Consider the following 24,193-nt stretch of genomic DNA (forward strand, 5'->3'; position numbering starts at 1 on the left):
GCCCTGGGCAGTGGCAGCGCTGAGTGCTAACAAGTGTGCGGCCAGGAAGGCCCTGGCTTCATGCCGTCTCCAGATTGCTTCATCTGTCCTGCTGTTTCGGATGCCTCATGTCAAGGGTAGGACTGTCTTACTGACGTCTCTGCAGAAATCACAGTGGAGTTCGGTTGGGATTATGGGGAAACTGTGGCTGATACCAGCTTGGGGGAAGGTTGGCATCTTTTCCAGGGCTAGTCCCTCCTGCAGGGCCTGGCAGGCTGTGGCCCGCTGACTGCTCCTGTGACTCACGAGCTAAGAATGGTTCCTACATTTTTAAATGGTTGAGGGGAAAAAAAATGAAAAGAAAACTTTAGGACGAGTGAAAATTCTGTGAAATTCCAGTCTCAGTGCCTCTAAATAAAGTCATGTCAGAACGAGCCCTGCGGGCGTGTGTGCCTGTCTCCTTGGGCTGCTGTGGGGCCTTGACGAAGTCGAGCGGCGGATGGTGAGGTCGCCTGCCCACATGTCCGCCCGCCCTGAGTCACACGCCCATGTCGTAAGGTCAGTGTCCCAGAGAGTGGAGCGCTGGGCTCAGGAGGGTCCTTGCGGGGTGCGTGTGCGGGGACAGCGTGTGTGTGTGCGCGGAGACAGTGTGTGTGCGCGGAGACAGTGTGTGTGCATGCGGGGACAGCGTGTGTGTGCACGAGTCTAGCGTGTGTGTGCGGGGACAGTGTGTGCGCAGCGGACAGCATGTGTGTGCGTGGGGACAGCATGTGTGTGCAGGAGTCTAGCGTGTGTGTGCGGGGACTGTGCGCAGCGGACAGCGTGTGTGTGGGGACAGCGTGTGTGCGCGAGTCTAGTGTGTGCACGCGGGGATAGTGTGTGCGTGCAGGGACAGCGTGTGCGTGGGGACAGCGTGTGTGTGCACGGGGACAGCGTGTGTGTGGGGACAGTGTGTGTGCGCGCCAGTCTAGCGTGTGCGCCCGGGGACAGCGTGTATGCGGGGACAGCGTGTGTGCATGGGGACAGAGTGCGTGCGCGCAGGGGACAGCGTGTGTGTGGGGACAGCATGTGTGTGCACAAGTCTAGCGTGTGCACGCAGGGACAGCGTGTGTGTGGGGACAGTGTGTGTGGGACAGCGTGTGTGTGGGGAGAGCGTGTGCACGTGGAGACTGTGTGGGGACAGCGTGTGCGTGGGGGGATAGCGTGTGCGTGGGGACAGCGTGTGTGCACAGACATCATGTGCGTGGGGACAGCATGTGTGTGGACATCGTGTGCGCGTGGGGACAGTGTGTGCGCGTGGGGACAGTGTGTGCGCGTGGGGACAGCGTGCGCGTGGGGACAGTGTGGGCGGACATCGTGCGCGTGGGGACAGCGTGTGCACGTGGGGACAGCGTGTGTGTGGCGACAGCGTGTGCACGTGGGGGCAGCATGTGTGGGCGGACATCGTGCGCGTGCGGACAGCGTGTGCACGTGGGGACAGCGTGTGTGGGCGGACATCGTGCGCGTGGGGACAGAGTGTGTACGTGGAGACAGCGTGTGTGGGCGGACATCATGCGCGTGGGGACAGAGTGTGTACGTGGGGACAGCGTGTGTGGGCGGACATCGTGCGCGTGGGGACAGTGTGTGCTTGTGGGGACAGCGTGTGTGGGCGGACATCGTGCGCGTGGGGACAGTGTGTGCACGTGGGGACAGCGTGTGTGTGGCAACAGCGTGTGCACGTGGGGACAGCATGTGTGGGCGGACATCGTGCGTGTGGGGACAGTGTGTGCACGTGGGGACAGTGTGTGCACGTGGGGACAGTGTGTGCACGTGGGGACAGCGTGTGTGTGAGGACAGCATGTGTGTGCACGAGTCTAGCGTGTGCACGCAGGGACAGCGTGTGTGTGGGGACAGCGTGTGTGTGGGGACATCATGTGTGTGGGGACAGCGTGTGTGGGGACAGCGTGTGTGTGGGGAGAGCGTGTGCACGTGGAGACTGTGTGGGGACAGCGTGTGCCTGGGGGGACAGCGTGTGCGTGGGGACAGCGTGTGTGCACAGACATCATGTGTGTGTGGACAGCGTGTGTGTGGGGACAGCGTGTGCGCGTGGGGACAGTGTGCGTGTGGGGACAGTGTGTGCGTGTGGGGACAGCCTGTGTGTGGCGACAGCGTGTGCACATGGGGACAGCATGTGTGGGCGGACATCGTGCACGTGGGGACAGTGTGTGCACGTGGGGACAGCGTGTGTGTGGCGACAGCGTGTGCACATGGGGACAGCATGTGTGGGCGGACATCGTGCACGTGGGGACAGCGTGTGCACGTGGGGACAGCGTGTGTGGGCGGACATCATGCGCGTGGGGACAGTGTGTGCTCGGGACAGCGTGTGTGGGCGGACATTGTGCGCGTGGGGACAGAGTGTGTACGTGGGGACAGCGTGTGTGGGCGGACATCATGCGCGTGGGGACAGTGTGTGCTCGTGGTTGACAGCGTGTGTGGGCGGACATCGTGCGCGTGGGGACAGCGTGTGCACGTGGGGACAGCGTGTGCACGTGGGGACAGCGTGTGCACGTGGGGACAGTGTGTGTGGGCGGACATCGTGCGCGTGGGGATAGCGTGTGCGCGGACAGCGTGTGCGTGTGTACAGACAGCGTGTGTGTGGGGACAGCATGCGTGTGCCGGGACAGCCGTGGACCTTCCAGCTCAGGGAGGGCCCGTCCCAGCTGACCCTCCTCACCAAGTCCGTGAAGACAGTGTGATGGGGCCTCCACGGATCTTTGGCCGGGCAGGAAAAGCCGGTCCTTGGCCATGACGTCCCTGCGTCGTGCTGGTGGTCGGCTTCCCAGGCTGAGGGCCCGGAGCCCTGGGGTCAGGAGCCTGGCTCTGTGAAGAGTCTGCCTACAGGCACAGCCAAGATGCTCAGAGAAGTTGGGAAAACACCAGCCTGGTGGCAGTGGAAGCGGGCTCTGCTGGGACGCTGTGTCCACCCAGTTGGGCTCAGGGCGGCTGGGGGTTGTCATCCCAGGGTGTCTGCCAGGGTGCTTCGGGACAGGTGTGCGCTGGATCTGAGCCTGCCCTACCCCGCCCGGCGCCGCGGGGAGCGGCCGGCTCCTGCTTTCACCCGTGTGTCCGTCCCCTCTTGCCCTGGGGCGGCTCAGGGGCTCCCGGGTCTCAGGCCGTCAGACGCGGGCTGACCCTCACCACCGGCCGCCCTGGCCCCGGCTCGCGGGCGGCACATCGTCTGACCTCTCAGTCTCTGTATCCGCATGAGCCGGCTGGTGGAACAAACCGCTGCGTGTGAGTGTGTACACACCCGTGTGTCATACACATATACATGCCTCTTCCTGCCGTTGGCTCTGCTTCCCCAGAGAACCCTGGCGGGGGCAGACCTGTCACAGGTGACGGGTCGACAGGGCGGGCCGCAGCCGGACACTGGGCAGAGTGCGTGAGCACGCCGGGCAGCTGCTCGGCAGGCGCTGTGTGCAGAACGCAGGGTCTCCCACCTCACCCCGCCTGTGTGTCCGCCGTGAGCCGCGTCCGCTTGTGGGCTCTGCTGTCGTGAGCTCTGCGAGTCGTATCAGAAGTGGAGGCTGCGTATCTTGACTCGCCCTGCCCAGAACGGGAGGAGCGGCTCTCAACCGGTTCAAACGCGGACTGTCTCTGGACGCCAGTTTTGGTGCAGCTTTGATGAGAGTTCTCTGTGAATTCATCTGAAAAGGACGTAAAACGGCACTTCCTGCAAGTTCACGCGTTTGGTTTGGCGGCGACTGATCCTGAATCACCGACTGCTCTGCGCAGGTTCCTCCTGTTGAAAGGCGAAATGGGACCTCCGTTCGGATCCACGTTTGCAGCAGGCATGTTTTCTGAGCTCAGGCTGCAGTGCGGGCGGTGGAGGTGTCCGGGTTTCAGAAGCTGCTCCGCCGCCCGCCTCTGAGGTGCTTTGGGTTTGCTCCTTCGCCGGCAGGACTCTGTGGACTCGGCGGAGCTGTACTCAAGCTTCAGCTTAGGATCCTCACGGCAGCAGGATGCAGACCACGAGCAGCAGAGGAGAAAGGCCACGCTTCCTGCCCGTCTCTCCGGGGCTGCAGTGTGACCGCACGCACGTCGGCGGCCAGGGTGTTCCTCCCAGCCGGCCACGTAGCCAGGGCTGGCCTGGGGCCTGCTGGGCTGACCCTTCGCTGCACAGACGCTGAAAGGGGCAGAGAGGAAGCTCGGCAAGTCCGACACGAGTGTTCTCGGTTCAGCTTTCACACTGGCCGATGGATTCTGGTGTTCAGGTGCTTCCTGTGTGGCGGGACGCTGAGACTGCGGCACGGGTTGGTGTCAGCAGGGACAGGGCCCCGGGCTTTCATGATGAAGCACGTGAACTCTGAGCCCTGCTTAAATGAATTGTTTCTCCCACCAACAGAATTTCTTAGTAGACCAGTATTTTATCAGAAAAAGTGTATCCAGTTGTTTACTTTAGATTTCATTGGCAAAACGTTTGTGGAAATGTATCCTGTAAATAAATAAGCTAGAGGGGTCTCTTTGGTCTCGCTTCCTGTCCCCCGAGGCCTGCAGTCCTTACTGTCGGGCCCTTTACCGGAAAAGGTTCACGGTCTGTGTTCTGACGATGCCTCGCACGTCACTGCTTGTTCAGACTTTGTTGGTTTTCCTCACTAGTGTCTTGCAGTTCTCAGCATGCAGATCTCTGTGCAGGACTTGCAACCTTCAGAGGTTCGTAGGTGGTTAAGTCGATACCGCAGCCCTGAGTACTCAGTGGTGCTAATTTCTTTTACCTATCAGTGTGCTGGCTTCTGGCTCTGCGGGATTGTGGCTGCTGCCGGCGGGCCCTCTCTCGCCGTGGGAGCCAGGGCTCCTCCACACGCTGCACGGTCTCGTGGCGCGCCTTCTCCTGCGGCGCGTGGGCCTAGCCGCCCCGTGACACATGCCGGCCTCCCAGACCGAGGGTGGACCCTGCGTCCCCTGTGTTGGCCGGCAGATTCTTAACCCCTGGACCACCAGGGGCGTCCTGTAGATGGTGCTTCTGATAGACTTTTGTATCCTGTGAGCTTGCTAAACCCTCCCTCGTGAGCTGCTTTCTTCTAACAAGAGAAAGCAGGTTTATGGAGCAGGCCGCCCTGGCCGCGAGCGGCTGAGGTCCTTCCAGCCCACTGAGGGGCTGGGGCGGCCCCAGCCTCGCAGTGCTGGCAGCTGTTGGGTCGACCGGGAATTTCTCTGCGGACAGCCACGTCGTCTGCACGGAGAGTGCCTCCCTCTTCCTTTCCAACCTGTACGCCTCGAGTATTTACTCTTACTGCTTGTGGCGCCGGCTGGGTCCAGTGGGTGAGCAGCAGGGGGTGGCGGGCGCCCAGTCCCGGGTCCATCAGTAAAGGCGGCGTCGCTGTAGACTTTGGAGAAGCCTGCCAGTGGGCGAGGGTGTTCCTTGGACTCCTGGTTTGCGTCTGAGTTTTAACCAGGAGCTGTTCAGGTGTCTTCGGCTGAGGCGGCTAGGTGGCTTTTCGTTCTTACTCCGACGCTGTGACCCCCGGGCCGGGGGTGTGGCCCCATCCAGGCTGCCGGCCTGGCCTTGCAGAGGTTGCGCCCTGGGGTGGGGGGCTCCATGCTGTGGTCCCTGGGGTGCCAGCGGGGGTATTGGGGCCTCCTCGGCCGCAGGCCTCTCCTCCAGTGCTGCGGGGGGAGTGTGAATGGACCTGTGGTTGGCCTTTGCTCTGTATTTGGAGGGGTTTTGGGGGGTTCTTTTTTCTTTGTGTCTCTGCTAGGCTGTTGCTTCTCAAGTCAGGTCCTTCGTGGGTGTCCCTGCAGCCCCCTGCCCCCTCGTGGCTGCTCAGGGTGAGGCTGCTGGGCCCCCCCCCTCCTGCCCTGTGTTTGTGCCCACCTTGAAGCCCGCCCTCGGGAGTGCGGGGGCCCTGGGGGTGTGGCCCCCCCTCCCGCCGCCGCCCCGGTCCTGGTCCAGGGAGCTGGGTGCTGCCCTGGACACACGGCACCCCGGGGGCGTGTGGGCTGTTTCCGGTTCCTGACGTGTAGGAGCGATTCTTTCAGGTTTAAGTTGCTTATCATCTGGTTTCTTAGAGTGAAAGCTTAGATGGTTGATCTGAGGCCTTTCTGTAAAAACGGCTTTACTGAACAAGCCTGAATGTGATAAAGCGTGCCCACCGCATGGCCAGCCCCCGCCCCGTCAGCGTGGATGGTGTGACCCCTGCTGTGACCCCTCTGGGGTACTGTCCATCCGGGGTCAACTGGGCCGTGTGCAAGCCTCAGCAGAGTCCAGCGGGGCAGCCATCCCCTGCGGGCCCGCGGGGAGGCGAGGGCCCACGGCCGGGCTGGCAGCCGGTGGCCTGGTGGCTGTCCTGGGCCTCCTCGGGCAGGCCCCCCGATCCCACCGCAGGCCTCCCTGCGCCCACCCCAGGGTTTTGGGGAAACGAACTTCTGTGGGGGGAGTTTGCCCTGACCTGAGGCCTGGGACCCCGCTCTCCTGCGTGCCTGGTCTCCTCCCGCCCCCGTGGGAGTCCAGGACCCCGACCAGCGCGTTCGTCTTTCCAGGGAAGGTGGTGGTTTGCCAGGGCCGGGACTGGTGTGCGTGGGGTGGGGTGGGGTGGGGTCTGGCAGCCCTTCCCTGTGCTGACGTCTCTGGAGCCACACCCATCCAACCCAGGTGCCCCCCCGCACTGCGAAGATGTTCCAGGGGGCGGGCTGTGGACGCCGGCCTGGAGCAGCGACCCTGCCTCAGCTCACCCGCCCCCGTAGCGAGGACCCTGGGGCGGGTGAGGGCTCCGCACGGCTGACATGCTCTCCCCCGACCCCCTTCGCAGATTACGTCTACTTCGAGAACTCCTCCAGCAACCCGTACCTGATCCGGAGGATCGAAGAGCTCAACAAGGTAGCGTGTGCCCACGCCTGCTGGAGCCCCCTCCTCGGGGTCTCTGCTGGCCTTGCCGGGGGGGGGTGGGGGGGCGCGCCCCTGACCGAGGAGTGAGAGTGAAGGACATCCCTGCCCATCTCCCTGCCCGCCCCTCACCGGCAGTGTCCTGGGCGGGGGCTCCTGAGCCCTTCCAGCCCCGGGAGCCACCCCGCCTCTCCTGCAGGCCACCTGGTTGGCCGCATGGGCGGGGGTTCTGGGGGGCCGCCGAGCACGCCTCCTCCACAGCCACCGTGGAGCCCGGTCAGCGGCCCTGGGGCCTGCTGCTGCTCCCTGCTAGGTTCCTGCGGGGGTGGCTGTGGCCCCCTCCCCGGAGCAGCCCTCCGGGAAGCTCCATGTCGCCCGTGCAGGCGAGGGGCTGCCTTGTGGGGCCTCCATGCCAGGCCGGTCAGGGCACTTGTCCCCCAAGGATCAGACTTGGCTTGCGGCTGCACCCCAGCCCCACGACCACGCTCGCCAGGACCAGGCATGGGTGGGAAGTCGGGGCCCCCGGAGTCCCAGCGTGGGGCTGGCTGCAGCGAGCCCGTGCTCCCGGATGGCCTCAGGCTGGGGCTGGGGCCTGGCCAGGATGTGCCGTGGGGTGGCCTCGCTGTTGGAGCCTGGGCCCTGGGGCACCTCCCCTGCCCCCTGCTCGCCGCCTGCTGGGGCCACAGGGCAAGAGGGCTCCCCCGTGCCCACTGCTGCGACGGGACCAGGTAGTCACCCCCATGTGGTGGGCGCTGGCACCGGCTGAGGGCGCAGCTCAGGGCCAGGCCTCTGCCCCCAGCGTCTCCTCGGCTGGTGGGGCCGCGGCGGCTGGGCTCTCAGAGCAGCCGTGGGGCCCTTGCTCTGGCTGCGGCCCTCCCCCTCAATCCCTGCCTGTGGCCGCCCGGGGCCTCTGCAGGTGGGGAGGGGGAAGGCGGATTGCAGGAGCCAGGGCGCGCGGCCTTCTGCCGCGGTCTGGCTGGTCCTCAGCCCCGTGCCCTGCCCGCCTCCCTGCCATGGGGCACGGGGCTCGATCCCGGCTGGAGAGGCGGTCGCAGCCTGGGCGAGCGCGGCTCAGGCAGAGGCTGCAGGCCGGTCAGCCGGAGGGCTCTTAACCTGACGGTGGCCGGGGCCCTGGCAGCCCCACGCACGTGGGAGGTGGGGAAGGGCGAGCTCCGGGGTCAGACCTGAGCCGCTGTCCCCACGAAACGCCTGCCCTTGGCCGGCGGCCTGGGGGGCGGGAAGACGGAAGGGCAGCTTCCTTGTGAGGCCCGTCACGACGGCTGGGGACAGGGCTGACGTGGGCGCAGCTGATGAGGGAGACTCGGCCACTGCTGCGGTTGGTGGGGCTGGGAGACTCGGGGAGAAGTAATCCCTGGAAGGTGCTCGTGGAAACTGGGACGAAATCACAGAGAGAGAGAAGTCAAGTGGAGGATCCTCTGGGGGCCCAGCGGCCAGCCAGCAGGGGTCAGAGGGACAGGGGCTTCGCAGGCGGAGAAGCGACCGAGGAAATGCTCCCCCACCCCACCTGCCCCCACGGCCTTCCTCCCAGAGCCGCAGGCCTGCCCAGCCCCAGGACAGCGGATGCCCCTGCGGAAGGGTGCCCTGCGGGTGTCTGGCCCGTCTCCACGCCATCGCCCCGGAGCCGCCTGGGGGGGTGCGGGGGTTCCCAGCAGGTGGAGCAGGCAGGCCCTGGAATGGCCTGTGGTGGGCGGAGGGGAGCGGGCCGCGTGGCAGGCGGGGCCACCCCCGTGCTTTGCTGCTCCTCTGTGAAGGAGAGCAAGTGGACAGTGAGCTTTTTTTAAGAAAAGCACAGTTGCTGTCGTTCTATGGGTTGGGGTCTGCGTCTCTGCTGATTCGCCCCCTCCCCTCTGACCCCGCAAACCCTCCTCGAGCTGCGCCTGCCACCCCCTTCCCTGGCCCTCCCAGGACTGGGGGCTTCTGTGAGCTTGCGAGGGGACTGCTGAGTTTCCCTCTTAGGAGTCTGATTGGGTTTGTATCGGATCTGCCTTGACTGCGTGGAAACGTAAGTCTTTTCCGCCGCTGGAGCAGATGACTTGCTGTTTTGTAAGGACGGAGAGGCCTGCTGTGGGGGTGAGAGGGGCAGACCCTCGGGGCGGGGCTGTGGGGGGCCCGGCAGGCTCCACCCAGGAATTAGAAGGCAGATTTCAGAGTGAGGTCAGAACCTGGGTGTGGGAATCTCCGCAAAGGCCAGCAAGGGGCACCAAGTAGGTGTCGCCAAGCCCGACAGGACATCCCGTGCGTGCCACACTGTCATCCTGGCGGAGGACCCTGCGGGGCGTCTGCTCCCGGGCAGGGCCCCCTGGGGGCGTGCTCGGCGATGGTGCCCTGAAGATGCGAGCCCGGCTGCTCCGTGGTTGGCCTCCCGGCTCCGTCCAGTCGCTGCTGCCATCCTGTTGAGGTGCCGGACGTCTGCGTCTGTCAGAGGCCCCTCGTCCTCCCCAGCTCGGCGGATGGCCTCCAGACTGTTTCTAGCGATTGCTTTTTGGTCCGCAAAACTCGGGACGCCTGTGAGTCCTGCAGACTGCGTCCCGATGGGCCTGGCCACGCTCAGGACGGGCGTGCGACCCGCAAGTATTCTGGACCTTAGTTTTCCCTGGAGACATCTTGGTTCTCGTCACGTCCCTTGTAGGCTGGAGGGAGGCTGTGTGCCCTCCGAAGTCTCTGTGGCGACCTCGTAAAGCAGCAGAGAGGGTGACACTTACTTTACGTCAGGAACGCGAAAAGCTCTGAAGACTTCCTTGAAAGGTTCCTGGTCTAATGGAGTTGAATAACTAGAAGTTAAATGCTTTGTGTAAAGAGACTTTATTTAACCTAACGTGAAAACTTCTGCAATATTTTAAATTCTGCAAAGATTAGGGTTGTGATACCGCCCTTGTATTACTGTTAAAAACGCCGTGAACGCTGTTGGTTTAAACAGTCTTCTCCGGGGGAGGCGAGCGCCCCTGGCTCTGCGGCGTCCTGGCTGCCACTTGGTCGGGGCCTCGTGGGCCTCGGCAGCCTGACTGTCCCGGGCCGTGGCGACCGCTCCCGCCCAGGTGCCCGCGTCCCTCGAGGCTCGGGCTCTCCTCACGAGGCGGCTGGGACCGGCGCCCCGTCCTTGGTCGTGCCTGTCTGGTGCCCGCTTGCAGGGGTGCGGGCGGCTTTAGGTCCGCTGAGCCTCCCCCGGCCCTGGCCGGCGTGCCCTGCCCCTTGGCTCCCTGTGCTGGCCCCTGCCCCCACCCGAGGCCCTGCGTGGGGCCGCCCCTGCCAGGGCGCTCAGGGCCCGCCTTGCTGTTGCAGACGGCCAGCGGGAACGTGGAGGCCAAGGTGGTGTGCTTCTACCGGCGCCGTGACATCTCCAGCAGCCTCATCGCCCTGGCCGACAAGCACGCCAGTGAGTCCTCCCGCGCGCTGCCCCATGTCCCGGGGCCTTCAGCCGGGGGCGGGGCTGCTGTCCATGTGCTCGCGTGGACTGCCCCTTGCACAGTGCAGGGGTCGCAGGCCTGGGGGTGGGCCACGCAGGGTGGGCGCCTCTGGTGGGGGCGGGCTCCACCTGTGGGTTCCGGCCCGCGTGCATGCATGCGTACCTCCTATCAACAGCGTTCTTGTGGCACGAGCCTCCGTCCAGTGCAGGACCTGGTGCTCTGCCCAGAGGGGCAGGGGTGGGGTTCAGGGCCACTGGGCCCTCCCAGAGCCTGTGCCCACCAGCCTGGTACTGCCTGTGGCCTCCCGGTGCTGAGCAGAGGTTTTGGATCCTGGAGGTGCGGTGTTAGTGGGCCCGGCCCCATCTGCGCCATCCCGGTGGTCAGGGCCCTGAGGCGGGCCGGGGGTCTGTGTGGCCCGGGCATAGCCAATGGTGGGCAGTCTCCCGTGTCCGTGCCCAGCCCTGAGTGACCGCAGCCCTGGCCCTCTGCTCACAGTGGCGGCCGTGTCCACGGGCCCAGCTCTCCTGCCCTTGGGCCCCAGGGGAGCTTGTCCAAGCGTTAGGTCACGAGACCTGCGGGGAGTGGGTCCCCCCGAAGGAGGGAGCTGGCGGGGCTGGGGAGGCCCCCACACCCGGCTCAGGGCAGGGCCTCCGTCTCCCCAGGACCCTCCGTCTCATGGGGCCAGGCTGGACCAGGGGAGTGGGAAGGATACTCGGGCCTCTTCTGGCAGGAGGGATGGAGGCTGGGTCGGCGCCCACTGCGTGGTCGGATCTGCTGCTAGAGCTGCTTCTGGGCCTGGAGCCCGAGGCACGAGCTCGCGCCCCGCCCCGCTAGCACAGATGCCCCGGGCCCGTGGGCCTCCCCAGAGCAGCTGCCTGCCCGGCCCTGCTCACAGGTGCATGGGCCTCCCGCAGAGCTGTCCTGAGAGCCGGACCTTGCCTGAGGAGCAGTGGGCATGGGACAGGTCCTTCCAGGAACCCCAGAGCGAGTGCGGGGCTCGGGAACTGGTGGGGTGTGTGGGTGAGGCCCCAGCTCTGAGCCCAAGGCCAGGACTCGCTGGATCCCAGAGGGAGGGGCTTTGGCCCCAGGGGCTGTGTGCTCCTGGGTTCCTTGACGCTGGGTACCACAGCTCACTCGTGTCTGCGGCTGCAGAGCCGCGCAGAGACTCCTGGTCTCCTGGGGGCAGGGGTCAGCCTGGCCGAAGCCCTGGCTGCCCCTGAGGCCGCAGTGTGGCTCCTGGCCGCTCCTTGTGTTGCTGATGGTTGGGAGCCCCGTGGGCCTGTGTCGGCGTGAGGAGGGCGAGGTCTGTGGCCATGATATGGGCCCCCAGGGCCTGTCTCTGGCCCCGGCTCCTTGCTGCTCTGCCGGGCCGGCCAGGCTGCCCCTGGATGGTATGAGCACCAGTGTGGGCTGGGGGCCGTCTGAGTGTGGGTGACCCCCTTGCGTGGGGCTGCCCTGGGGTCCCCAGGGGTCGGCAGGGTGTGACTTGGCTGCAGTGTGGGTGGGTGCCCAGGTCCCTGTGGCCCCCGCCCAGATAGCCTGGCTCGGCCTCCTCCCCAGCTGCCCGCACCCCAGCCCCGCCCACCGGCTGCTGAGCTGTGGACGCGTGGGGGGCAGCGCGGGTCCCTGCGCAGCCACCACAGGGGGGCAGCAGAGGGCTGCAGGCCCCACGGGCCCGAGCGTGCTCCATGCAGCCTCCTGGGGGCCTCGGGGTGGAGGGTCGTCTGGCTGTGGGCTTGGCTTTCCCTGTCCTCCTGCGTAGCCCCAGACCACCACTGCCAAGGGCACTCCCGCCCCAGGCCTGCCTGTGCGGAGTCCACATCCTGGAGGCCCCCCGCTGCCCCCCGCATGCCAGACTTCCAGGCTCTCCCTGTGGGCGCCAGTGTCTTAGCCATGGGGGGTGGCTGAGGACCCCGGGCAGGAAGCTGTGCCGCTGATCTGGCTTGGGGACCCATCCTGCCCCGACCTGGTGCCCTGGGCCCGATTCTCCAGAAGGTCTGCCTCCCTCCCACTTTGCCCAGACAGGCCAGCCCAGGCTGGTCTGGGGTCTGCTTGGAGGCGTGGGTGGCGCGGGCGTGGGGGTGGGCAGGGCCGAGGTCAGCTAGGTGGGACGTCCTCTGGCTTTGGCTGGGTGGTCTGCGGGCTCCTGTCCACCTTGCCTCCCAGCCTCACCCCCTCAGCCAGGCCGGGTGCTGAGGCTGACCTGCTGTCTGGGCGCTGTCTGTCTGTCTGCTGTATAGCCCTGTCAGTCTGCTATAAGACCGGATCGGGGGCCGACGCCAGCGAGGAAGGTAAGAGCCGCCCTTGCCGGAGAGTCCTGGCGCCTGTGCGCCGGGCTGCATGCCCGCCCCTGCCTGCCTGCGGTGAGGTGGGCCTGCGGAGGCCTCTGCAGCTTGGCCTTGAGGGGGTTCTGGTGCAGGGAGGGCACGGGACATGGCCGTGGGGTCTCTGCCCCCCGGCCCTGGACGTGCAGCAGCGGCCGCCTCGTCTCCTCTGTCTCCCCTCAGCTGGCTCAGGACACGTCCTCCTTCCTGATGAGACTCCCCGGCTGCGGGCTGCTGGGGCGGCTGGGCTAGAGTGCCTGCCGGGGCCCCCTGCGGGGCGGGGGCCGGGGGAGCCAGCGGGTGGGTCTGTTCGGTGGCCTGAGTCCGTGTCCGCTCTGTCCTTCAGGAGAAATAGAGGAGGAGATGGAGAACCCGGAGATGGTAGACCTGCCTGAGAAGCTCAAGCACCAGCTGCGGCATCGGGAGTTGTTCCTGTCCAGACAGCTGGAGTCCTTGCCTGCCACGCACATCAGGTACCGGAGGCCTGGGCGGGGACCGCACATCAGGGGCCGCAGGCCCGGGTGGGGACTGCACATCAGGGGCCGCAGGCCTGGGCAGGGAGCACAGGTCAGGTACCCCAGGCCCGAGCAGGGGACCGCACGTCAGGGGCCGCAGGCCTGGGTGGGCACGGGAGCACGCGCCCACCCTGATGCCCGCCCTCCTGTGTCCTGCCTCGCAGGGGGAAGTGCAGCGTCACTTTGCTGAATGAGACCGAGTCCCTCAAGTCCTACCTGGAGCGGGAGGTGAGGCTCCCCCGCCCCCCGAGGGGCACAGCTTGTCTTGCCGGGGGCGGGGAGGCCCGTGGCAGCTGCCCTGGTTGCCGTCTGGGCTTCCCCAGCAGGCGGGTGCCCACCCAGCCGTCCTGGCGGCCGTGTCCCGGCCACACTGTGCCGACCCAGCGTTGCTGGCCGGGCAACTGGAAGCGTCTGAGTTTGTGAAACGGGTCGTCAGTGCTGCCCGGGCCAGGGGACCAACCTCGTCCCACCGGTGGACGGGCCTTGCGGTGATGCCCAAGCTCCTCACCCTGTGGCCGCTGTCCCTCCCGCCGTGACCCCCAGGGTGGGTGGTTCTGGCGGGCTTGCCTGTCCATCGTCCCCTCTCCCGAGAAACGTGATGATCAGAGCCGTCTCCAGAGGACACACGCGTGTCCCCGGAGCAGCAAGACGCATCTCCAGGGAAGCAGGGGGGCCAGCAGGGGTCGTCGCAGCGGGGCTCGGGCGTTATCCTGCAAGGGCAGGTCAGGGCACGGCCAAGGGGACACGTGCCACTGGCTCCCAGGGGACCTGCCCACGGATCCCTGCAGTTCCTGCTGGAGTGTCATCCCCTGTGGCTGGCACCCTCCCCAGGCAAGGCCAGGCTCTCCCGGGGCCCCGAGGAGCGAGCGGAGGGGGCGGTGTGGACTGGGAGCGCAGGTGGCAGCCGGTGCCAGCGGCCCGGTGATCCAGTGAGGGCGGCCTGGTGTGCGGCCTCCCTGACGCCTGACTCAGGAGTTGGAGAACCGCCAGGCGACAGCCTGGAGTCGGCGCAGAGGAGCTGCCGGGGCAGCCCGGCCCCCCGGGAGCCCCTGCCTGCGGGAGGCCTGGTGTGGCCTGGAAAGGTGGCGGGCACAGCCGGGCCGTGGCCCCAGGCAGCTTCCCCTGGGGAGCAGACGTGTGGCCTGCAGTTGGGAAAGGCCCCCCCGGTGGCAGCCGCCCGAGCAGTGCTGTGGCGGCTGTGAGCAACCTCTGGAGGTGCATGGGTCCTGCCGAAGCACCTGCGTGTGCCTCTAGGGTGCACGGCGGGCGTCTTCTGCTGTTCTGCTTCACCCGTCTGGCGAAGGGGGTGCCTCCGAGGAGAGGGGGGTGGCCCAGGCCAGGGGCTGGCAGCACAGGCGCACAGCTGCAGCCCACGGGACCTATGCCCCGGAGCCCTAGGCCCTGATGCGGGGGCAGCCCCTGCCCGCTGCCACCTGGGGCTGAGGGCTGTGGGGGCACAGCCACAGTGGAGTCAGGGGCACAGCGGGGGCGCGGGGCCAGGTAGACCCTGCGGGATACAGGGAGGCCCCAGGGGAAGCCCTGGGTGGCAGGCTTGCTTTCGAGAAGCGGCCCAGGCTGGCTCTGTGCCACTTCCTGGGGGCCAAGGAAGGTGCCCACGGGCTGGGGGCAGCCAGCTCCGGGCGCCAGGCCCGGGACGTCCTGCCACGCGGCTGCTCTGTGTGTGTCTCCCGTGACAGCCGCGTGGCAGCCCTGCCGTCGCCTCCGAGGCCGAGCCCAGAGTCTGTCGGCTTTGTTCCCAGATGTCTTCAGGGTTTCGCTGCTGTTAAATGCCTCTGTAACTAAGCTGCAGCCTCGCCGCTGGCGGGCTTGAGGCGGCTGGGGGCTGCCCGCGTGGCCGCGGCGCCGAGCGTGACAGCCCCGCCCCGCGCTGCTTTCCAGGACTTCTTCTTCTACTCTCTGGTCTACGACCCCCAGCAGAAGACCCTCCTGGCAGACAAGGGGGAGATCCGGGTGGGGAACCGGTACCAGGCGGACATCACCGACCTGCTGAAAGAAGGTGGGTGGGGGCGCGGCGGGCCCAGCACCCCCAGCGCCTGTTGCTGGGCCCTGCACGCTGCCTGGAGACTTTGTTTCCTCTTAGCAGTTGTTGTCATGACTTTTTAAAAGCTCTTTCTCTGTTCAAAGAGCTCGTTTGAGTGATTGCTGGTATCGCTGACTTCTGGTGGACGGTGCTGTCCACGAGGCCACCGTGCTCGGGGGACGAAGTGCCTGGCTCCCCTGCCCGCTCAGGCCTCCAGCGGCCTGGGGTCACGGGTGGGCCTGACCCCTTCCTGCAGCTCAGTCTGTCCCCATGCACGCAGCACAGAGGAACTCGGGCCCCGATGACCCCCCCAGGCCTTGCTTCCTGCAGGGGCCCCATGGTTGACAGCAGACCTGCCGTGAGTGGCCCTCATCCCTTGGGTGGTGGCCTTGCCCAGGCAAGTGGGGCTGATGCAGGGGGCCGCGGGGGTCCACGCTCGTGGGCATCCTGTCCTCTCCCGTCCTGCTCGCGCGGCTCGGTGAGGCGGGTCTGGCAGCTGGACCGCACACGCGCTTAGCCTCGGGGCATTTGGGCACCTTGCTCTCTTTGGAGCCGGTGTCCCCACAGAGCTGGCCCCGTGTGAGGTGCCCAGGCCGCCTGGGGTCCCCGGTCCCTCGTGGAGCGTGTGGCCGCTCCGCTCTCGTCCTCAGGCGGCCCTGGCGAGCGTCTGCCGCGTGGGTGGGGCGTGGGCCAGGCCTGGCTCCCCTCTGCTCTGCACCGCAGGCTCCTCTGTGCAGGAATCCCCAGAAGCCCCCTCTCCGCGGCTGCCGCGCCTCCCGACCCCCAGCTGCTCCGCTCGTCCTGGGCTCTGCTCTTGGCCCTGTGCACATTGCCTGTTGCACACGTGCACACACGTGTGGCACACCTCACTCGGACCTCACCCACACGCTCACACCCGCCTCCCTGCCGGGGCCGCGGTCTCCCTTTTGGGGCGCCTGCTTGTCTGCGGAGCCAGGCTCGTGGGAAGCGGGTGGTGGGGCGGCTCCCCCGTCCGCCCTGCGTGTCCAGCTCCGTCGCAGGCGGGCCTGGCCGCCCCTCCCTCCGGCCCCATGAGCACTCGCATCATCCTGGGGGCCCCTGCACGGCATCTCCCGCACAGACACCCCTCCGGGGTCAGGCGTCCTTGGGAGTCCCCGGGGCCCCCCAGGCCTGTGCTCCCGCGGGGTGGCTAAGGGTTCCTGGTGAGGCCTCAGGAGGACGCTGGTGGCTCAAGTGTCCAAAGAGCTCACGTTGCCCACCGCCTGGGTGCTCGGCGGGGTTGAGCCTCTGTTCTCAGGGGCCCTGGGCGAGCCCTGCTCACAGCCCAGGCTTTTCCCGCTCCTAACTCGGGGACCCTGGCGAAGGCCTCAGCCTGCTGTCTCCCCGCGCCTCCTGGGGCATGGACCCTGCCAATGTGAACCTGTGCCCCGTCCATGAGTGTGTGTGGCGGCCACAGAGTGTGCCGTGATGCTGCCCGCCCGCTGGCGTGGCACTGGGACGGGGGTGCCACTGCACCTGGGGCTCTGGGCCTGGCTGCCTGGCCACGTCACTAGGGCCTAGATCCAAGGGGAGGGTCCCTGGCTTCCCTGGGGAGGGTCTCAGTGCCATGTAGCTGCCAGGAGGGAGTGCACCATGCCCATTCTCCAGACGCCCCATCGCGTCCCACAGACCTGGCACCCCAGGCTCTCAGATCTCCGCGCCCCATCCCTGGATCAGCCCTGCACGTCTGCGGTGCCGGGCTTCCCTTCCATGGGCCCCTGGCCCAGCGCGCCCCTGTAGCCTGCCAGGGTGACCTCCCCAGGGCGAGGGGGCACGTGTCTCCCCAGTGACTTTCAGCCGTGCCGGCCCTGCTGACCCATGCCCACCCCAGGCTCCGTGGGCTTCCTGAGTGCACAGGGGTCCTGGGCCTGGAAGCGGGTTCCTGCCAAGAGTGACCGTGGCCGAGGGCGTCTGCAGGTGTTCAGCTCGGGCGCCCGCGTTGAGGGTGGGTGTGATGTGTCCTCCATGCCAGCCCAGCCACGCCGGGTGGGCATTCTGCAGACCCTCCTCGTGGCCCCATCCTCCCTGCTGATCAGAGCACACTGGCCCTTGGCACAGGTGCTGCCCAGGACAGAAGCGTCCACGGCCAGGCCCTGGGCTCCCCCGTGCCACCCACAGGCCGAGGGAGAAGCTGCCCTGAGACGAGGCCTCCGGCCTCAGGACCCCGGGTGGTGGGCGAGTGTCTGCTGAGCTGGCATCAGCGCACTGGTGGTGAGGGGCTGGCACGGGGGGCCGGGCGCAGTGGCACCCAACCCTGCGGCATCTTAGGGTAAAGAGCTCGACCGATCAGATCCGGACTGCCCGCCCTTCCCCCCATGGCTGCGCTGCTGGTGCCATCCCGGTGGTTCCTCTGACGCCCGGGGGCCCACACCCGGACCCCACTCCAGAGGCGAAGGCTTGCCCCATGCCATGCTTGCCCTGGAGCGCCGACCGGACCGCGTCCGTGTGTGTGTGCGCACGCGTGTGTACACATGAACCTGTGTGTGTGTGCACACGCGTGCCGTGTCCCCACCCCGGATTCACTCACCCTCTCCCTCCCTGCAGAAGGCGGTGCTCCCTCTTCACCCCAGTAGGCCAGGCCAACCCTGGCTCCAAGCTCTCACGAGAGCCTCGGGGCTCTTCCCGCAGCCCTGGTGGCCTCACCCCGCGGCACCCCTTCTCCACAGGTGAGGAGGACGGCCGAGACCAGTCCAAGCTGGAGACCAAGGTGTGGGAGGCCCGCAACCCGCTCGTGGACAAGCAGATTGACCAGTTCCTGGTGGTGGCCCGGTGAGTGCCCGGCAGGCAGGGCACAAGCTGGCGCGGCCTTGACTGCTCGCCCGCTCTGGTGGGCTCTGGGACGTCTGTTCCTTGGGGTGTTGCCCAGCGAGGGCACACGAGGCCAGCGGGGCAGGGCCCACTCTGTCACGACCCTTTTGTGGTCCCCAGGGAGGCCTGGCCCTTCCTGCGTGCAGAGCTGGCTCTGAGGGGCTGCTCAGGGCCCCCCAGCATGCCGGGGCTCTTCCTGCAGACTGCGCGGTGGGATAGGGTGCCTCTCCAGCTCCAAAACCGGGCGGAGGCTGCTGGGGCGGATGTGGCCAAGGCCCAGGCCTCCTGGACACGTGCACCTCTGCTGAGGCTGCCGCCCTGGCCCCCACTGGGCAGCTCCGGTGAGCACTGAGGCCACATGCTCCCCCCAGCCCCGCCCCGGGCTGGGCGCCATCCAGCGCTGGAACCCAAAGGCTGTCTCGGGACAAGAGCTCTGCGGAGACAGGCAGAGTCCCCGAGCTCCAGAGCAGAGCGCTCCTCCCCGAGACAGCCGAGTCTGGGCCCCTCTGCGTGTCTGGCGTGGCCTGCCTGGCCTCCTGCTTGTCTGCTCCAGCGGTCAGCGTCTCTTCCCCTCCCCGCCCCCCCCCCCCCAGCTCTGTGGGCACCTTTGCCCGGGCCCTGGACTGCAGCAGCTCCGTCCGGCAGCCCAGCCTGCACATGAGCGCCGCGGCCGCCTCCCGGGACATCACCCTGGTAGGTGGGCGCTGGCCAAGCAAGGCCCAGCACGTCTGCTCAGGCCAGGCCCCTGGGCACGGCCTCACCCAGGGCAGGGCTCTCTGTGGCCCCGCGTGGCAGCCCTGTCTTCGCACAGGCTCAGGCTGACCTGCACATCCCGGGGCCGCCCTGCTCCTTCTTCCCGCCCTGTCTCGGGCAGCAAGTCTCCCAGAAGGAGGCTCACGTGCCCCGGGCGGGCCCTGCCTGCCCACGGCTCTCTCTCCCCAGAGGCCCGAGCCTGTGGCCTTCCACATGTGACCCGGGTGTGTCCGCCATCTGGGCTGGGGCTAGGTCCCAGCGCAGGGCTCCGGTGACCCTGCCTCCCGCCCTGCACAGTTCCACGCCATGGACACGCTGCACCGGAGCGTGTATGACGTCGCCAAGGCCATCTCAGCCCTGGTGCCGCAGGGCGGGCCCGTGCTCTGCAGGGACGAGATGGAGGAGTGGTCAGCCTCGGAGGCCAGCCTTTTCGAGGAGGCCCTGGAGAAGTACGGGAAGGACTTCACAGACATTCAGCAAGACTTCGTGAGTTCCGCGGGGCGGGCTCAGGGCCGCGCTGCTCCCCAGCTCTCTGTCCCTGTCTGCTCGCCTGTTAGAGGCGCCTGCTGTGCCTCCAGGTCCTCGCTGGCCCTCAGGCCCCGGGCGTGTTTGAGTCCGGTGGTTTTTAACCAGCCGAGCTTCCGCATACGTCCTTGGAAGTGTTCCCCAGTGAGTGCGTGGGAATCAAGTCTGCAGGGATCCCTCACTCTCACGGCTCCTAAAACACACTTGAGCTCGTCTGAAAGGAGGCGAAATGCTGGTCATTCAGAGGAGCAGGTCTGTGCGGAGAGGGCAGCAGGGCGGCCGAGCCGGCCTGACCACGGGCCCTAGGGAGAGGCTGGGGTGCAGCAGCCTTGCCCGCGTCTGATGCCCAGCAGCATCTCCACTGGAACAGATGAAGCTGGTGCCGGGCTCACTGCAGGAGGTGGAAAACAGGTGTGGCCCGGAGGCCCTCAGGGCGCCCTGTAGAGCCCTGGTGCCACGGGTGCAGGCTGAGCCCTGAGCCGGCCCCTTGACCGACACGCTAGAGTGTGCCGAAACCTCAGCAGGGGGGCAAGGGCTCCCCACCAGAAATAAGCGGGGCGTGCCCCCCACAGGCCCCGGGCACCTCACGCTCCCGTGTGACGGCCCAGGTGCAGGAGGCACGTAGCCTGTGATCAGCTCACCCCAGCGGATGTGGGTGAAGGTGCTCAGGGGATGCCAGGCCCGCAGGCGGCGCAAGCCCTGCTGGACTTGGGCTTGGCCTGTGAGCCCGGGGTGACGCCAGAACCGCGGGAGCAGAGGGTTCTCGCATGTGCAGCCCGCAGCCTGGAGGGCTCGGGGACCTGGGTGCCTCCTGCAGCGCCCCCCTTTCCCCGGCACTGTGCACCAGGGGCGGAAGCGCCCGCCCACCCAGCCAGCCAGCCAGCCCGGCCCGGGCGCTGCGGCAGGAAGGGAAGCTGGGCAGGGCTTCTCTGCCATGCGGTCTGCCCAGGAGGGGGCGAGCCTGGGCGGGGCCCAGCAGGGCCCGCCGCCCCCCGCTGACACGCCCGCGTCCCACAGCTTCCCTGGAAGTCGCTCACCAGCATCATCGAGTACTACTACATGTGGAAGACCACGGACAGATACGTGCAGCAGGTGAGGGCCGGCCGGCGCGGGCGGGTCTCCCCGCAGACCCAGCTGCCCGCTTCTGACCCTGTGTTCTGTGCTTTAAGAAACGCTTGAAAGCGGCTGAAGCGGAGAGCAAGTTGAAGCAAGTTTATATCCCCAACTAGTAAGTGTACCCCCGGAGCACCGCCCCCGTGGCTCCACGCCCCTGGGTGGGCCAGGCCCGCTGCTGGCCTCACGTGGCTCAGAGTCTGGGCGAGTCGGGGGCCTGTCCTTGAAGCCCAGGATGGCAGGGGTGGCGGGAGGGCAGAACCCAGCCCTGGCTCTCCCTCGGCCAGCCAGGCAGCACCGGGCGCGGAGGCTGGAAGCCGTCCCGCCTGGGGTCTGACTCTGACCTGAGCCCGCGGGGAGAGAGCTGGGGTTGGCAGCCGCCCTGCGGCCCGGCGAGTATGGATGGGGCTGCCGGGGTTCCAGAGCCGTGCGCCAGGGGCTCCGTGCTCCCGTGACGCCCTCCCTCTCTCCCCTACCCAAGTAACAAGCCAAACCCGAACCAGATCAGCGTCAACAACGTCAAGGCAGGCGTGGTGAACGGCGCGGGGCCGCCAGGCCAGAGCCCTGGGGCCGGCCGGGCCTGCGAGAGCTGTTACAGTAAGTGCCCCCAGGCACACCCTAGTCCGCGGCCCTGGGCACCCCTGCACCGTCCCAGGGAGCGGCCTGGGGGCGAGGGTCGCACTCTGCCGGGAGGAGCCCTGATGGGGAGCAAGGGGAGCGCGGTGCCCGGGCCCGGGGTGGTGTGGGCGGGCGGCAGCTGTGGAATGCTCTTTGCCGTCACTGGTTCTGCTTAAGAATCCGTCTATTTTCAACTTTGTTGTCCGTAGCCACCCAGTCTTACCAGTGGTATTCTTGGGGTCCCCCTAACATGCAGTGTCGCCTCTGCGCATCTTGTTGGACATATTGGAAGAAATATGGTGGCTTGAAAATGCCAACCCGGTTAGATGGAGAGAGGCCGGGACCCAACCGCAGTAACATGGTAAGCCCCGCCCCGCGCCCCGCCCCGCCCGCCCGCGCGCCCACCCCTGCGGCCCGGCCCGCGGTCATGGCGCTGTGTCGGGGCGGCGCGCCCCCTTCCGCAGAGCCCCCACGGCATCCCGGCGCGGAGCAGCGGGAGCCCCAAGTTCGCGATGAAGACGCGACAGGCTTTCTACCTGCACACCACCAAGCTCACGCGCATCGCCCGGCGCCTGTGCCGCGAGATCCTGCGCCCCTGGCGCGCCGCCCGCCACCCCTACACGCCCATCAACGGCGCGGCCATCAAGGCCGAGTGTGAGTGTGCCCGGGGCGGGCGGGGTGGGGTGCTGCCGGCGGGCGCGCGCACTGACCCTGGCGCCCTCCCGCAGGCACGGCTCGGCTGCCGGAAGCCTCCCAGAGCCCGCTGGTGCTGAAGCAGGCCACGCGGAAGCCCTTGGAGGCCGTGCTGCGGTTCCTCGGTGAGCCCGCCCGCAGGGTCCTGTGAGGATTCGGAGGGGTCTTCCCCATGCTGTGCCCTCCCGGGTGGGCTCTGGGCTGGGTGGGAGGCGTGCCCCCCAGGAGGGACGCAGAGGGGCGGCCTGGGGCCTCGAGCATCCCACTTGTCCGTGGCCCTCCGCTCTGCTGGGCTGGGCTAGGATTCGGTCCCTCTCCCTGTGCCCACGTTCCCTTGGGAAAGACGCTCGGAGCTGGCGGGCTCCTGGGAGACACAGGCGGCTGTGGCCCCTCCTGCCATCTGGGCTCTGGCCTCTGAGAGCCGCTGAGGGCTGGGGCGCTTGGTAGGTGTAGGCCTGCGCCTCCTGGAGCCGGTCTGGTGACCTGTCCACGATCAGCTGATGGAGACCCTAGTTTATCATCTGGCCAGTGGCCAGCCTGTGCTGTCAGCTCTGTGGCCGCTAAGGGGACCTGCTCATTTGTGGGGATCTGGAGCCTGTGTGCTGGTTGGTAGTCGCCGGTGGGCCCGTCGGCTAGACCAAGGGGTCTAGCCCCAGCCTCTGTCGCTGCCCTCAGGGTGCCCAGGGCGCCACACTGGCGTGCCTACCGGGCCTGGGCTGCCCACACCCTCCCGGGTGGTGGGGCTGCCGCTGAGGAGCAGCCTGTGCCCACTTGCCTGTGTTGGCCCTGCAGAGACGCACCCCCGCCCCCCCAAGCCCGACCCAGTGAAGAGTGTATCTGGCGTGCTCAGCGGCCTGACCCCTGCCAAGTCGGCCCCTGTCATCAACAACGGCTCCCCCACCATCCTGGGCAAGAGGAGCTACGAGCAGCACAACGGGGTCGACGGTGAGTCCGGGGGGCCTCGGGCTCGGCCGGCGTGGCCGTGGGCCTGGGGTGCCCGGCGCCCGCCGCGCCCGCGCCCGCTGACCATGTGTTCTCTCCTCTCTCCTGCCGCCGGGCGCTGCCAGGCAACGTGAAGAAGCGCCTCTTGATGCCCAGTAGGGGTAAGGCCCGGCCCTCCGCGCCTGTGTGCTGTGCTCACGCGTGTGTGGCGGATGGCTCAGGGCAGTCCACGCGGGCTGGGCCGCGCCCCTAACCCGGCGCCCACCTGTCACTCGGCAGAGACCTTGGGGCTGCCCCTGCCCCCACCCGGGCGCCCCGGCTCACGAAATGCCCTTCCGTCCAGGCCCAGCGCCGGTCAGTGGACTGTCCTCTGTCGGGCGGCCGTGGCGCCCCTGCTGCCCGCCCGCATGCCGTCAGCCTCAGCTCACGTGGCCGCCCGCCCTGTGCTTGTGACCTTGCCTGCGCCTTGCCTGGTGGGGGGCTGTGGGACCCTGGCCCCTCGGGCGCCGACGGGACAGAGCTGTGGTGTGGCTGGCATGGCTGGGTGGGGGTCTGTGAGGCCCGGGGAAGGCCCAGGCCGGGGCCCCACGGGGAGGTGCACCCGGGGCTGAGACCGTGGGCCTTGTCCCAAGTGGGGGGCTTGTGCCGGGGCATGAGGCCACCACAGGGCTCCCCTGCTGTTGGGCGCAGCTGGCACTGGCTTCCGGAGTGTGGCTCCCTCGCCCACCCAGTGGTCCCGGGCTGCTCTAGTAGGGGTCACCACGGTGCCAGCAAGGAGCATTTCAGCCTTGTGGGGGCCAGTGCCCCTGACGGTCAGCCTGTGGCAGGACCAGTGAGGGGGAGGTGAACGGAACCAACAGAAGGGGAACTTAGGGGGACGCACTTAGAGCTCCTCCCGCCAGCCCCTCCCAGCAGCAAGGTCCGGCCCGGCGTGGACACCCCCACGCTGCATCATGGGCAGCCAGCATGGACGTGGCCGGAGCCTTCCCCCAGTCTCAGGACTGGAGACCTGCCGGCCCAGGAGGCTGGCCCAGGCTTGGGTCTTGGATCTCTGGGAGGGGGTGGGAGGCAGCGGCTATCTGGCCCAGCCTGGTCCCCTGGACGTGCCCATCTCAGTGTGTCCAGGAGCCCGGCAGGCACCTGCTGAGGGCCAGCTGGTGGCACTGAAGTCGGGTCCTCTCACTCCATCCGGACACAGGCTCTTCCCGCCCCAGGCCCCCTGCTGCCTTGCCCACGACCCCTTGGGGCGCCAGCTCACTTGAGCCTTGCCCCCTTGCTGACCTCCCCCTTCCCCTGGAGCCATCCTTGGGTGTTCTCACAGTCCCTGGTCTCAGCAGAGCAGCTGGTCCACTCGGCTGCCCACATCCCACAGGAGGGGAAGCGGGTCTTATCAACAGGGCTTGGGGCTTAGGGCTTGACTTGTAAAAAGCTCTTGATAGCAGTGGGATAAACTCTACTCACTTCCGTCAGTTTTTCCAAAATCCACGTGTTCCCGTAGCTACTTCAGCGCCAGCCCTGGGTCCCGGGCGGGTGTCAGAGGCTGCACTCAGGCTCACTGGGGTGCTGTGTGGCGGCCG

General features: G+C 67.4%; 1 protein-coding gene across 1 annotated transcript; it reads left to right on the forward strand.

The window, feature by feature from the left end:
* On the forward strand, positions 6,568 to 22,612 carry LOC102190739 (metastasis-associated protein MTA1). The gene is made up of 16 exons (XM_018065864.1): positions 6,568 to 6,835; positions 10,142 to 10,235; positions 12,507 to 12,557; positions 12,937 to 13,063; positions 13,270 to 13,333; positions 15,005 to 15,122; positions 17,831 to 17,933; positions 18,566 to 18,665; positions 19,023 to 19,211; positions 20,268 to 20,342; positions 20,420 to 20,478; positions 20,845 to 20,960; positions 21,238 to 21,342; positions 21,446 to 21,635; positions 21,710 to 21,799; positions 22,467 to 22,612. The coding sequence occupies exons 1-13, from the start codon at positions 6,632 to 6,634 to the stop codon at positions 21,336 to 21,338; spliced, it is 1,401 nt and encodes a 466-aa protein (XP_017921353.1). The 5' UTR covers positions 6,568 to 6,631; the 3' UTR covers positions 21,339 to 21,342; positions 21,446 to 21,635; positions 21,710 to 21,799; positions 22,467 to 22,612.

The sequence above is a fragment of the Capra hircus genome, chromosome 21 (assembly GCF_001704415.2).
Source record: "Capra hircus breed San Clemente chromosome 21, ASM170441v1, whole genome shotgun sequence".
In the NCBI taxonomy this organism is placed as follows: domain Eukaryota; kingdom Metazoa; phylum Chordata; class Mammalia; order Artiodactyla; family Bovidae; genus Capra; species Capra hircus.